The 15903-nt window shown below is 35.6% G+C and overlaps 2 protein-coding genes across 5 annotated transcripts; both read right to left on the bottom strand.

Annotated features, from left to right (window-relative positions):
- Window positions 1–1506: 1506 nt before the first annotated feature.
- Window positions 1507–9926, bottom strand: LOC117983089 (facilitated trehalose transporter Tret1-2 homolog). Of its 4 annotated transcripts, none has more exons than XM_034969552.2 (3): window positions 9515–9909; window positions 3581–3716; window positions 1507–3064 (listed from the first exon to the last, which is right to left on the bottom strand). In XM_034969552.2, the coding sequence occupies exons 1-3, from the start codon at window positions 9644–9646 to the stop codon at window positions 1818–1820; spliced, it is 1515 nt and encodes a 504-aa protein (XP_034825443.1). In that variant the 5' UTR covers window positions 9647–9909; the 3' UTR covers window positions 1507–1817. The 4 variants fall into 4 exon arrangements, with proteins under 4 accessions (XP_034825443.1, XP_034825444.1, XP_069355305.1 ...); XM_034969553.2 differs by having other exon boundaries at window positions 9501–9908; XM_069499205.1 differs by having other exon boundaries at window positions 3047–3064; window positions 3585–3716; window positions 9515–9926.
- A 3848-nt stretch (window positions 9927–13774) lies between these two features.
- Window positions 13775–14125, bottom strand: LOC117983092 (ATP synthase subunit g, mitochondrial-like). Its single transcript, XM_034969556.2, is given in 2 exon segments — window positions 13775–13930; window positions 13932–14125. Coding segments are annotated over 2 exon segments (294 nt in total). The 5' UTR covers window positions 14078–14125; the 3' UTR covers window positions 13775–13782.
- Window positions 14126–15903: the final 1778 nt, after the last annotated feature.

Genomic DNA, 15903 nt, shown 5'->3' on the forward strand with positions numbered 1-15903 from the left:
ACATATTCATGTTTGCATCTACGCCATTTTTACGAAGCCATGCGACGATATCAGCTTTCTTTTGGGATTGGGCAGGTGGCTTGTCAATTTGCATCGAGTGGTATGGGGCGTTGTCCATAATTATAATAGATGGTTCAGGGAGGCTACACAACATTGAGGTAAACCATTCAGTAAACTTTTCTCCATTCATGTCTTCATGATAGTCTCCAGTGGTTTTTGACGCAAAAGCCATGAGAGAACCTTCGACAAACCCGTTGATGGTTCCGGCGTGACAAATTATAAGTCGCGATCCTTTTCCTACAGGAACTTTGGAAGTAGATGCTGCTGTGTCATCGTTCCAAGAACGGCCTACAGTATGGTTAGCATTAAGCCATGTTTCATCCAAGAACACAACATTTTGCCAATTTTTGATTTCTTTCACTTGCCGTAAAAAAGTATACCTTGCCATCGCTATATCAAATCTTTCCATCAATATTTTGCGTTTGTTACATTTTTTGTATCGAAATCCAATGGTCTTCAAAATCTTCGTTAAAGAACTTTCCCCACCGAAGAATAATCCAGCTTCCTTCAGTGAATGCACCAACTTTTTTCTTGTTGGATACTCCTTCTGTAAATAGTAGCCGTAAACATGTCTTCGGATAGCATCGGCATCAAAGCTATCGATGCCTACGACTGGTTTTGCTCGTTTTCTCTTTTTTGGTGTGTGAAGTTTATTTTCTTCTGTGCCAGTCTCGCCATATTTTTTTTTAGTTATCCGTCTAACAGTTCGTTGTCCAATATTAAGCGCATCAGCTACGCGTTCAACCACTGACGTTATAGGTAAAATTGGCCCTCCATTTTGAGCTTCACGATCGAAATAGTTACGAAGGCGTATTAGGAACTCACGTGTCTGACTATTTAGAACAGTTCTCTGCGTACGTTCGGTCATATCGACGAAATCCACAACAAAGGGCTTGAACAGAGTCCAAATTAACGAGCAAGGGTCAACAGTAATGCAGTATCAATATTTGAAATCCAAAGCCAGGTCAAAACTATATCACAATCGCATTGCACTGACAGTTTATACTTTTCGAAGCAACGTCAATTCGAAACTGCATGTTTTGCATTGAGCATTGACGCGAGTTTGCCGGAGGTAGTAGTTGTGCTAGCCAGCGATCCTATGTGACGATCGTATTAGATTCCATTTTTAAAAATTTATTGATATTTTTTTGCGATTTCAGAGGTTTGTCCACATAGTGAAAATTGTTCATATTCACAAGTACATTCACCCCTTAAATGGTGCAAACTGATTTTTCTACACTTGTATACATTTAAGAAATCAATTTAATAAATAAATTTTGAGTCCTAAACCTAAAACTACATTCGATAAAATTTATGAATCTCTGCACATCACTATCGTCAATAAAGTAATACAATTATTTCCTTCAAAGTCGTTATCAATTAATACGGAACTTCATGAGCGGACAAACGTCAAACCGGCCATCATAGCGTGCCGCTAGTTTAGTCACTTGTGAATTGTGATAGTAATCTGACAGTTACAATGTTTTTGATATATGTATGTTAATTCGATTCTTATTCGATTGCACCTATAATAAAGGTCTTCATAAAAATGTAGTCAACCTTACCATGCTAAAGCAGGATTTATATAATTTGCTACTTATAAATATTATTCTTACACACTTCATAAGATTAATAATAATTCGTTCTTAATAGTATTTCTGTCATCATAATTCATTTATATTACTTGTTCAGAGTTATCTACCATAACAATGAAAATAAGAATTCTTTATCAAAATGTGACCTATGTGATCTTATAATCAGGCAGCTGTCAAATTGGTCAACTCTCTGGGTTTGCCTTTATCGCCATACCTAAACTCTTCGGCTATTTGCAATAAAGTTTTATTTCTAGTTTCAGGAAGATAATAGTATAGAAATATTGTTCCTAGTAAAGTAGATAGGCCATAAAATAAATAGGTACCATGATGCCCTAAACCTTGGAGCATAGCTGGTGCTGTCTTTATTGTTACAAAGTAGGCAAGTGACGTCATCATGACGCTTATGCCAGACCCCAAGCCTTTAGTTTCGCTGGCAAACAATTCACCGACCATATTCCAAGGCAATAGGGATATTCCTAAGTTAGACACAAATACATAAACTGCCATTAAACTTAATGATATAAACGGAGATATGTGTCGTATAATACGATATTTAACAAGACATAGATACAGTGCCAGTGAAATTAGCGATAATGTAGTGGAAACTCCACTAAAGATCGCTAAGGGTCGACGTCCTAATTTTCTTAATAAAATACACGCAGTAACTAACGCAATTACGCGCAGAATATCAGTGGCTAGCATAGCAGCATATGTATTTTTCTTATGACCTATAAGCACTTCCATAATTTCTGTAGTGTAAGCACATATAACATTAATACCAGACAACTGTGTTACTAAGAAGAACACAACCATTATACACAAGGGCTTCCAAAATTCAGGTTTCTTTATATTATCTGTCAGTGTTTGAATTTTGCTCTTTTCTTCCTTCATTTTGGTCTGGTCGGCTATCATTTTCTCGAGTTCAAGATTCATCGCTGGACTGTTGCCTCGGTACCATTGAAAAGATTGTACACACCTCTCCATTTCATTTTTCGATGCCAACCAAGCCGGTGATTCTGGTGCAAAATATAATATGATACATCCGAGTAAAGGAAATACTCCGCAAAGTAGCGAAGAGTGACTGTAGTGCAGGTACGTTCCAAACAGATGTGACATAAACACACCAGACGCTATACTTAAGGAGAGACCAGCCAAAAACAATCCTCTATAAGCTGGCGAGCTTATTTCTCCAACAAAGACTGGTCCCAAAGGGCCCAACCATCCTTGACAGAATCCTGTGATAAATCTGCCCAATAATATTAATTCTATGTTACCAGCGAAACCAATGATGGTCCATCCTCCTATGTAAGACACTGATACTAGGATTTGAGATGCTCTTCTTCCCAGTTTTTCCATTAGATATCCTGATATCATATTGCCAAAAAATAACGCCAACGATGCTATGGCAGCTGAAAATATACGTCATAAATAGTAAGAGCTATACATTTTTGTGATTTTCTAGTAGGTTAATTATATTTGGTGATGAACATAAAAAAAGTGCGAGTCTGACTCGCGCACCGATAGTTCCGTACTACAGTCGTATTTTTTCGACATTTTGCACGATAAATCAAAAACTTAAAAATAAATATAAATCTGTTTTAAAATGTACACATAAAGCCCTTTCAATGATATGACCCCACTTGGTATATTAAACTTAGTTTGGAAGTTAAAATACTAATTATTTGTTAATGAACACATTTTAATTATTTTTTGTGATGTAACCACAAATTCAAGGTTTTCGGATTTTTCCCTTACGTAGGCTATAAATGGCCTACCTGCCAATTTTCATGATTCTAGGTCAACGGGAAATACCCTATAGGTTTCTTGACAGACATGACAGACAGACAGACAACGAAGCGATCCTATAAGAGGTCCTTATGTCCTTTTAAGGTGCGGAACCCTAATAATATAAAAATTATACATACCCACCCAAGACACCATTTCTGTAGAATATTTATTATGTCCTTTTTCATGTTGCAGCTGCGGTATGAGTATTGCCGGGAACCCTGCCGTTGCTCCTGCACTAAAGGACAACATGAAAGTACCCGATGCTATGAAGGCCTGAAAGAGGACACATAACCATGAATTTCTTTTATTTATTTATTTTACTAAGGAAAGGCAACAGATGATGCATTAATTAATAGGTATACATTGCAATTTTATCTTAGGGTATCAATCGACTGCAATTGTTAAGCAACATTGACCCAAGTCGGTAACTGGATGGGTGACTGACTTTGGAGGGCCAAAGACCTTTTCGTTTCCACCTTGCCTCGGAGCGGTCCCTGTTATAATCACTTAAATCTGATAATATTAGGTACTGTTAAACCTAAGACGAATCTTGTTCTTTTAGTGCGTTGTATGCGGATCTGGGAACCCATCGTATTATTATGCCAAGAGAACTCCTGCCATTATGTGATTAATGGAAAGGAGTCACGACCCTCAGCAATGAGGAATACGACCAAAGAAATAAATGTGTAAAATGCTCAACTTATTAGACGATATCACAGCATGCGCAAATTGTAAAACAATATTATATTAACTGCCATTACTAATATACATTACATTCAAAAAACATATATACAGAACCTTAGGCTTATAGAATCACAAGTGTCCACCGCTGCTGTATTTTTTTTAATCTTTGAAGATGTCGTTCAAATAAGAAATACAGGTTCTAAAGACTGCCATTTTATCTGCACGAATAAGATTTGAAACTCTGATCTTTGCCACGGTAGATTCAAAGCAAAAGTGGCACAAGTCATTATAATATAGTACACGTTCGACTTTACTAGGTACCCTGAATATTTGGGGTCGTTAATTACCTACCAGTGGACTATTTTATTTGTACTATCATTTGTTGATTATGATAATAAAATGAATTTAAATAAAATACAATAAATGTATGCGCAATAGCGAAGACTACAATTACATTTCTATCAGAGGTCAACGTGTATTTGCATACCTATAGGTATATTTATGTAGGTACCTGCGAGTAATATACTAGTAATGTAGTTTTACGAAGTATCTACCTACCTATTTACTCCAAGCAAAGTGGCATGTCTTTTTTTTAAAGATTTCATATTTAACCTAATTTATTCTGAAATGTTAATTAATAGTGGATTTAAAGCTCCATTTACTTTATTTTAGAAAAGTTGCATTGCCTCCACTCTTCATCAAATATAATATGACATCCAGCTTTGCATATAATATATTGCATTATAATTGGCCAGGGCCTGAAATGTAATCTGTTGGAAGACGTGTTTCATATAAAATCAAACACTGTGACCATGTTATAATGTTTTATTATGCAGTAGCCGGCAAGAAATATTGTACATTGACTTTTAGAATGAGATTTTGGCTTTGTAGAGCGTTGTCTTTGTAACTCATACCTATGTGACGTTTTCAACGGTCGGTCTCAACAACAGAAACAACGCTCTTCGAAACCGCTATCTCTTTTTAAATGTCGATGTACAATATTTTCTTCCGCGTACTGTACCTCGGAAATTGGAACATCCGCTATTTTTAGGGTTTGAGGTCAAAAGGAAAACCGGAACCCTTATAGGATAACTTTGTTGTCTGTCTGTCGGTATGTCAAGAAACCTACAGGGTACCTACTTCCTGTTGACCTAGAATCATGAAATTTGGTAGGTAGGTAGGTCTTATAGCAGACATTAGGGGAAAAATCTGAAAACCGTGAATTTGTGGTCACATAACAAAAAAAATTAAATTGTGGTCATGAACTAATAATTAGTATTTTCAATATTTCAAGTAAGATAACTATATCAAGAGGGGTATTGGCCGATTTTTGAAAATGATATATTATGCAAATTGCATTCCGTCTAGTCTAGACGAATGCGCAATGTTGAATTTTCAAAAATCCTGTTTCTTAGCGGATGTCTACATCATTTAGTCCAGCTGTGCGATTGCGGGAGAATGACAGCTACAATGTCACGATCGCAATCATCTCTGATTGGTTAACGCTCGTTCACTATTGGCTACAATGCATTGTTGCAACAAGAATCACACAAATTCAGCCAATCAGAACAATTGAGATTGTAATAATGATTGACGCAGATTTTAGACAATCGCCCTACAGGAGTTTGAGCTGTGCGTTGATATGATAGAACAGTGATTAAGGCAGTACCGGTACGCGACAGCAGAGATAATTTATTATACAGTATAAATTATCTCTGGCGACAGTTCGAAATGGCAATCGGGGAGAGAACGCCCCGCACACCCGCACAGCCCCACACTAACCCGTCGCGGACGAGCACCGGTGACGTACGGGTGTGCGGGGCGTCCCCACACCTCATAGCCCGACTGACATCTCGATCTGTCGCGGACTGTACCTATAACAATTTTCGATTTTAGAAAGTAGGTATGGATGAGACGGAAAATTGGAAACTGTCACCCGTGCCATTGTATCTTGAAAATAGCATAATATGAAAAATTGCAGATCAAAGATCAGCGGATGCATGATTCAATCAGCGAATTCCGCTACCATCCTCGCGAGTAGCGATAGATACTTGAAATTAAAAATATTACCATATTATCATAAGTATGAATCATTATGAGTTCATCAACACTAACATAATATTACAGTAATATAATATATGACGTAATATTAATATTTAATATTACGGGCTTATTGAATTACGGGACATGCGTATTGAATTTCTGTGGAGGAACTAAGCAAATGCTATGAATATATTATATATTTGTTAGATGTTATATTAATATACAGAATACTACAGCTATCAGCCGCAACTTTGTTCGCGTAAAATTTCCACTTAGTTTTCCTGTACTTGTCAAATTCTACAACAAATTCAATAATAAGGAAACAGACAGACAAACACAATAATATTGAAATGGGCTTTGCTGCAGTATATAACATGGTGGCTGTCCAGTATGGTAGAGCCTACCTACTTATATTTTCAAAAACGCAATATACTGCAACAGTAAAAGGTTTTTTAAAAACTGACTTTAAAAGCGACTACAAAGTAAAAAAAAACCGGCCAAGTGCGAGTCAGGCTCGCGCAATGAGGGTTCCGTACTACAGTCGTATTTTTTCGACATTTTGCACGATAATTCAAAAACTATGATGCATAAAAATAAATAAAAATCTGTTTTAGAATGTACCGGTACCTTTCATATGAAACCCTATATAGTCACTCACTTCGAAAGTTGAAAATACTAATTATTAGTTCATGACCACAATTTAATTTTTTTTGTGTGATCTAACCCTAAATTCACGGTTTTCAGATTTTTCCCCAAATGTCAGCTATAACATCTACCTACCTGCCAAATTTCATGATTCTAGGACAGACAGACAGACAGACAGACAGACAGAGAGACAGACAGACAGAGAGACAGACAGACAGACAGAAAACAAAGTGATCCTATAAGGGTTCCGTTTTTCCTTTTGAGGTACGGAACCCTAAAAACCGGCCAAGTGCGAGTCAAACTCGCGCACTGAGGGTTCCGTACTGCAGTCATATTTTTTCGACTTTTTGCACGATTATTATGCATAAAAATAAATAAAAATCTGTTTTAGAATGCACAAGTGAAGCCCTTTCATATGATACCCCACTTGATATAGTTATTTATCTTACTTCGAAAGTTGAAAATAGCAATATTTGTTCATGACCACAATTTTTTTTGTTGTGTGATGTAACCACAAATTCACGGTTTTCAGATTTTTTCCCCAAATGTCTGCTATGAGACCTACCTACCTGCCAAATTTTATGATTCTAGGTCGACGGGAAGTACCCTGTAAGTTTCTTGACAGACCGACAGACAGACAGTCAACAAAGTGATCCTATAAGGGTTCCGTTCTTCCTTTTGAGGTGTGGAACCCTAAAAAAATGTTAGGTATTCGTAAGTAGGTATAAGTACATAATTAATTTATCGAACTCAAAAAAAGCAACAACAAATGGATTGCCATGAGTTAATTAATCCCTAAGTAAAACAAAATAATTAAAAGATAATATTATGATAATTTAACGCGACCTATTTAATAATCAACTTACTCATTTATTGATCATTTGCATTCATGTAGGCACATTATAAAATAAGATTATAATAATGACATGAAGCCTCGTCAGGGGGGAATTATAGGACTAAAATTTAATAAGTAGGTACTTTAGTATGCTAAAGTACTTATTAAATTTTAGTCCTATAATTAATAAGTTTTTTATATTTATACTTAACTAGGTAGTTATATCTATGTATATTATCGATTTTTTTACAAATAAATAATATTTTAATATATAAACTAAAAGTTAAAAAAACAACATTAAATTTAAATTTATCGAAATTATTTTTATTTTCAGCTGTACCTAATATAAAGCAATTTTATAGCTTATTAACTTTATCAACTTTATTTTTGCATAAAAGTTTTATTATATTATTGTGCATTCGGTTTTTATGATAAAACAGAATGCACACACAATACGAAACAAATTTCAAGATAAAAGTAATAAATTATTGTAGCAAAAAAGTTAATATGACGTACCTAATGAAATAGATAGTATCTGTAATTAGAATGTCCTTTTGGCGTGTGTTTGCCTATACCTACTATACCTCCTATACCTACCTACTTACTTGACATTTTGAACAATCCATGAGAGAAGTCATTCTTTGTTTTTAGTCTAAGTGTGTGTGAGGGCTCCCTATTTAGGTACAAACTTATTCTCAAGTCAATGAAAATTGTGTAGGCGCGCAAAAAACTCATAATTTATTTGTATCTGTCATAAATCTGTTTTTTTTGTTAAAATATAGATACCTACACCTTTGAAGGTTTCGCGGTTTAAAGATTTGTACTTATCTGTATACCTATCTAAGCCCCCGCACACGCACACGTCACCCGCGCTGTCCCACACCTGGTTAAAGCGGGGGTTGAGCGGGTGTGCGGGGCGTCCCCACCCCGAACGACTGCCATCTTGACTTGTCGCGTGCTATAGTTTCTAGAGTAGGTATTTCTACTTTCATTAAGTTTGATAAATATTCAAATCAGAAACTCCGTTTGTGTAGAGCGCGTTTCAAATACACTGTATTATCAACCTTAAAATCTACTTGATTAGGTAAATGATTTATTTGAAAAACTTATCCAGTCACAACTCGCCAAAAAACGTGGAAACTTCCAAAATCTAATATTTCTAAAAAAGAACGCTATGTTGCGCCAAGGGTTTTAGTTAGTTTTCAGTTTGGTGGTATCTATAAGGTATTCTTTATTATAAACATCAGTTTTTGGAAATTCACACATTTTTTTGGCGACTACCCAAAATTACTCTTTACAGTTGCAATCAGAAACAGGACGGCAGAAAAATTCAAGTCAATATTATTGTAAGGAATTTTGGAAAAGAGCAACAGCTGAATTTCTTGCTTTATTCTTGATAAGAAGGGTATACCGAACCAGTGATAGATTCATTTGACTATTTAAGAGCTAGATTATAAAACCAAAAGTTAGTTAACAAAAGTTTATTTCAATTAGAAAAATCAACTAGCTATAAAAATTCTATTTCAGTAAAAAAAATGTTCTCAGTTTTTTTTAACTATTCCTTGGTAAGCAACAAGCATTTTTATAAGTAAAATTATTTCATGTCTTACTAGGTAAGTACTCATATTTGCATAATAATATCAGACATATTATTTATCTCATATATTTTTATTTTGTCTGACACCTGTTTGCTTTTACTTATTCAGATAGATAAATGAAATATTTATTCACCAGAAATCAAGCAATGTGGATAATAAATAATTGTTGTCACAAATGATTGCGAAAACAAATATAGACAATGAATCTCACTATCTTTACATCAGACAACTTGGACGTGAAATAATACATACTTTATGTAACACACCTGTCTCCAAAATGGTAAATGTGTCGTTTGCACATCACTGTAGGCTTTATGCTTCCGAATTTCCTTCGCGCTTCCATTCTCGTGATCATTCACGCTTATTTTCTCTAATTCGGGCGCGGTGGTACGGTCCATCGCGAACCGAATCTTTGGTGGTACTGTGTGATGTGTCGCCAGTCCGAAACAAGGGCTTTATGATACTCCAATCACTATGTTTGATGGCACATTATCTTATCACTTAAGTCGTAAATACGTACTCACTCGTGTGTCGTCATACAGCACAGCTGTCTATGTCAAGTGCAAGGAATGCTAATTTATCTAAAAACATTAGATCTATTAAGTAATGATCTTTGTCTTGATTATTAATTTAAAAAACAAGCTTTTCTTTTGTTGGAAGTTCAGTGACAGCGATAGGTATTAATTAAGACAAAGGTAAATAAACAAAGAACCAAATATTATGCCTTCTTGCCTTGTGACTTCATTACCCTAAACTTCAAAAAAAATATGCTTCTCGTAACGTTGACACATTCACTAATCTATTAGTTCATCTCTTTATCAGTTATTGTGGAAATTCGATAATAATAATCATTTATCATGTAACAAGATTTCACTGATCTCTTAATACCACTTCAAGCTTCAAGTTTCATCACAAGACTATACGTAAACAACCTTTCAACTTATTAATTAAAAAAAATTTAAAGGTGGTCTATGATCAGCTGATTTATATTTATTTAAAAACAAGACTAGTTTTTATATTGATAAACTTTTAAAATGTAGTGCCGAAACTCGCCCAAGACTTGTTTTTTTCCAAACGGTTAGGTATACTGTGTTCGATGTTTGATTCGAAATACTGCAGTGAATGAACTCAGATTCCCCTCCATACATACTTTCACAAGTTCTTTTTATGCCCTTGGAAGGTTATCTTAAACCTATCTATGGATATTAGGTCCGCATCAAACCTGTTATCACAACAACACACAAAGCACAGGTATTATTTGAAAAACTAACAGGAACCGTTATTAATAATATTGTAATTAAATTCGATTGATGTCGTCTGTCCACCTAGTGTGGGGTCTCCCAACGCTGCGCTTTCCGGTGCGAGGTCGCCATTCTAGCACCTTGGGATCCCAACGTCTATCGGTTTTTCGAACTGCAATTGCCCTGCCTGTGGCAATAGGTTCAGCTTCGCAACCCGTTGAGCTATGTCTTTGGTTCTCCTACGATTTTATTAAAATACTTTGAGACTTTATTTCAAACTAGCGACCCGCCCCGGCTTTGCACGGGTAGCTTATTACAATTTCCGCAGGGATCTCTATTTTTGTAAATAAAATATAGCGTGTGTCACTCAGGAATAATGTAGTACTGGTAATGATGTACTGGTGAAAGATTTTTCAAAATCGGGTCAGTAGTTCCAGATATTACTTCCTACAAACAAACTTACAAAATTTAATTCTTTATAATGTTAGTTAGTTTGATACCTATCTAGAAAAAACTTTGCTTAGTAGATACCTATAACAACATAAACTCAGCTATGGCGCAGTTTATATTGAACTGTGTGTATAAAAAGTGGGATTTCCTGGACTCAATTCCTAAGAAATCCCACTTCTGATTCAATTTTTAAAATTTCTGAATTGAATAAAGCCTCATCTGGTGGGAACCTTTGGCCGTGGATAGCTACCGTCCATACGGCAAAATACTTAGTATGGCAAAACTTATTTAGATACCGTTCCGGTAGTATAAAAATACCTATTAAGGATACCTATACGATTACGAAGTAACAGTAATAATCGAATTTTATTTTACGGCCTCGGAAAACGAAATTCGGATCTACTGTGTGAATAGTACCTACCACTTCATACGAGTAGTACCTACCACTTCATACGAATAGTACCTACTACGGGCTACGGCTACTCCGGATGATCGAATGTAGTGCGTAAAGAGCCTAAGCTGTGGTGGTAATTATTGGTACTTATATAATTAAATACGTATTTGCATGATAATATTATTATGATTAATAATAGGTATGTATTTCAAATAATAACCGCACTAGTCAAGTTAGTCAAGTCAAGAGAACAATGACTCTCATGAGAACCATAAGGCAGTGGTCCGACCGCCCGCGCCGCGCCGCGCCGGCGAGAAAAAGACTATCAGCGATTTTCTCTCTCAAGAAACGCAAATGTACATTCCGTGTAAACGAAAAAGATGAACATTATCAAAAGTTAGTCTCTGACTGTTCACACTGCCGGCGACGACTTGCTTTACTAGTATTTGCGCTGAGCGACGAGCTTTCAAAAATAAACGCGCTCAGCGATGTTCGTTCAGCGATGCTCGCTCGCTTGAACACGTGTAATGCACGCGCAGGTTTGCACAGGACTGAGATACGTAGTATCCCTACCCTATTAATCTGTGGGAGTCCCACAGTGGGACTGAGCGACCGCGGGCGAATGGCGCGAGTAATCGCTCGTCGCACTTGCACACTCGCTTACAGGGTGACAAAACTGTCGAAACTACACACTCGCTTCCCGCTGATCGCCAACTCGTTTAAGTTGCTAGTTCTACTCGTTTCTCGTTCATCGTCGGCGGTCGGACCACTGCCTTAATGACTAAGACTTAAATAATTCCATTACTAAGTAAGTAATAGAATAGAAAACTGTTTGTTTTATTCGTAATATAAGGCTTACGCAAGTAAATAGTATCTCCGCTTATCTTTACAATTCTTGATAGTGTCACAGAATAAATATTATAATACTAGTTGACCTGCCCCGACTTCGCACGAGTGGGTTAGGTACCTATTCCATAGACAATTAATAATGACTGTATTTTAAATGAGGTACATATGGCGCCGATTCTGATATTTTTACCCAAACTAAATTTAGAATATCCTCATCTTTTCCTTTTTAATATTGCTAAAAAAGGACAGAAAATGAATTTTAGTGACTTTAGAAAGACTAAATTTAGTACTACTCTTAAACTCCTAACCTATTTTCACGTACCTAAGTACCAAAATGCATTTCAGACCAAACTGAGGTAAAGTCTAATCCTTCATCGATTTAAACAAAACAAAGCTTAGTAGGCAAGTACATACTTAAACTTAACTTAACGTATGAAAAAATAGGTATATGTATTGTAAATAACCTATCAATTTCTGTTTTATTGAATTATAATACTAATTCATTCATAACATTATAAAATATGGCACCCATTAATTTCTTGAATGTGGTCAAGATAAAAAACACTTTCTCCAAAGTTTCGCACGAGATAACTTGCAACGTCACTTCCCAAATATGTAGTAGGTATGGGTTAAAGAGAAAAGCATGTTGATAAAGTTCGAAGCAAATACAACTTGCAATAGCAGAACATTACAAAACGCGCGCGTACGTGTGTTGGATGTGTAATTTGTACAATGAAACATGTCCCGCGATGTGCGACGACAACGGAAGAGCGCGCTGTGATGGGAAATGCCTGCATATTTCACAATTTTACTTCTTTAGAGCCGCGTTTGATGTCTTCTTTTTATTCGAAAATACTAACTTTGACGCGCTTCCTTCTGAGCTAGGACCTTGAAACCTGGCCAGAGCCAGTTTCCCGCCAAGCAGCTTCCCTGTCGATACGACGCCGCGGTCGTCCACGTCGATCGTTAGTTTGTAAGTTGTATTTCGGCCGAGAAGTATCCTTCGAGCGTTCCCCATACAAACTAAAGAATAAGAATCAAACTTTTATTCTAAATTTTAAAAACCGGGATTTGATCTATTCTCTAAGGGCTATGATCAAAATCCGACAGATGTTAAAATGACAACTCAATTCGGTCATTTCACTAAATATCTAGTGATATAGTAAAATGCTGAGTTATTTTAACATCTGCCAGACAAATAAAAAATCCGGGTTTTTATCATTTCCCTGCGACATTTTCATTATTTTATTGAGTCAAAAATACTGTATTTTGCTTATATTAGTAGGTACAATATGCAGACAATATTTTAGCAACAACAGTACCTACCTAGCTACTAAATCAATCTTTCTGTAACATAAAACATCGCAAGTAAGTTAAATAATATTGATGTTCATACCTACTAGAAGCATTTAATATTATTCAAGCCGGTATTATAGCCTAAATATATTTGCATGCTTAAGTAATTTACTTTATTTTTGAGGATGTATAGATCTAGGTACCTACATACAATATTACCATACTTACTTACTTACATACTTAGTTATATAATTTACTTTGCCATATAAATAATATCTACAGCTCACTCTCACATACAGGAATCTTAAACTTGGTAGCCAACAATGTAGCGTTTTTCGATGCGCTCTCCCACATAGAACCAGAAGATCACCTCCATTCCGACGAGAGTGTTAAGTGTGGCTTGCTTGACTGTATGGTTCTTCCATGCACCGGTCTTGGCGCTAGTCATAAGTACCAATACCAGCCTAGATCTGTGGGATATCGCTAATTTTGGGTGGTGTCAGTTCTACCTTCGCGTATTGTAAAAGTATGTTGAATTTTGGCCTAGCTGCTGCAAGAGCCGAGTTAACTAGTGAGGGTAATTTAGCAGCTGCAGCCATAGTTCTGTAATTAACTAAAACAATAGAAGGTTTTGTTAATTTTAATTTTAGATCCTAATTTTACTTTAGGAATTTTATTAAAGTGTTACCAGTCCACAGAAAAATATAACCTTGAAAAAAAAAACTTTTAAAGTTACTAAAGAAGCTAAGACTCACTGTAGTACGTAGGTAAGTAGGTACATCAATTCCGAACAAATAATAAACGACTTTATTATTTTCATCCTAAGAACTCCATCTAGCCATCAAAAAGCTTATCCAGCCATGTATGGCATCAACGCCTATTTTAAAACCTACGTAATTGATTGCGAAGTCATTCTTAAAATAATTCTACACATCTAAAACATAAATTAGCAAAAACTTGACCCTGAAATTAGTATTCATATTAACATATATATTTTAATAAATACCTATAGGCCTGTCTAGCTGATTCTAGATCACAAACGGAATTTAGACGTACTATATATATTAGTATATTTTGGTCTACGTACAGATAGAACTATTAGAGAGAGAGCCAGCGAGTGCCCGACCTTCGTTATTTTCACACTAATATTATAAAGGCGAAAGTTTGTATATGTGTGTGTGTGTATGTTACTCTTAATAAAATAATAATATTTTTTAATCAATTAAACTTTTACAAGTAAGTATCTACTTTTGAAGAAGAACCAGCAAGAAACGAACCAACAGCTTACATTAATCTATTATAATCTTAAACTTAAGTAACTACAAGCTAATAAATGGTTTTCATAATTAGATACTAAATTAAAAGTAAAATGAACACAGTGACAGAGTATAACTAGATATAATTATTATTGCGTTATGCTAGCAAATATATTTATTAAACTTTGGCGCACACTATTCACATTGCCATAAAATAAGTCTATGCTGGATTCGTCATAAATTGAGTTTAAATTGCGAGAAGCGCGAGCAATGAAGGAATTTGACAAACAATTATGAATACCTTACACAATTCGAAATTGTCGTTTGACAGATGAAATCGTACGTTTAAGCCATGAAATGATATCATTTCCATGGTCCTTTTTTACACAATCGCACCTCTGATGTTAGTTCTAGACGATGGCAAATGTAAATTTTTTTTGTGTCTGGATGCCATGTAAGTATTAAAAAAGTATAAAGTCCCACGCATTGCTGGAACAAGCTGCAGGGCAAATCCACGCTCTTTTATCATAGTGCAAGATAAATCTGTCTTGGAACTTTGGCGGAATCTCTACTTAGTATAAAATAAAGTCGCTTCCCGCGTCTGTATGGATGTATGTATGTATGAACTCGTAGATCTTTTAAACTACGCAACAGATTTTAATGCGGTTTTCACCAATAGATAGAGTGATTGTCAGACATCTGTACCAAAAAAAACAACAAAAACGTTAAAAACATTTATGATGCCGAACGGTCACTTAGTACTGGGGTACATCTTCTCTATACAAAATACAATTTCTCTGTATATCAAAATGAATCGCTGAATGTGTTGCTGAACGCAAATCTCGAGAACGCTGAAACGATTTCACTAATTCTTTTTTTATAATATTCCTTGAAGTACGAGGATGGTTCTTACGGAGAGAAATTTTTTAAAAATTGCCTTAAAAATAATCGACTGTTAGGCGGTACGAAGTTCGCCGGGGCAGCTAGTTGTATAATATAATACCATTGAATACATTATATTTGTACCTAACATAATTATTTTATAGGCTTTTACATGCTGTCTTTCCACGTCCTAAGAGTCAAACCTTACCACGTAAAAATACTTATAAAAAACAGGTCGCGATTTCCTTAATGCTTAAGGCGGCCAGTCCACAGGCCACGGTTGAGTT

The sequence above is a fragment of the Maniola hyperantus genome, chromosome 6 (genome assembly GCF_902806685.2).
Source record: "Maniola hyperantus chromosome 6, iAphHyp1.2, whole genome shotgun sequence".
NCBI lineage: Eukaryota > Metazoa > Arthropoda > Insecta > Lepidoptera > Nymphalidae > Maniola > Maniola hyperantus.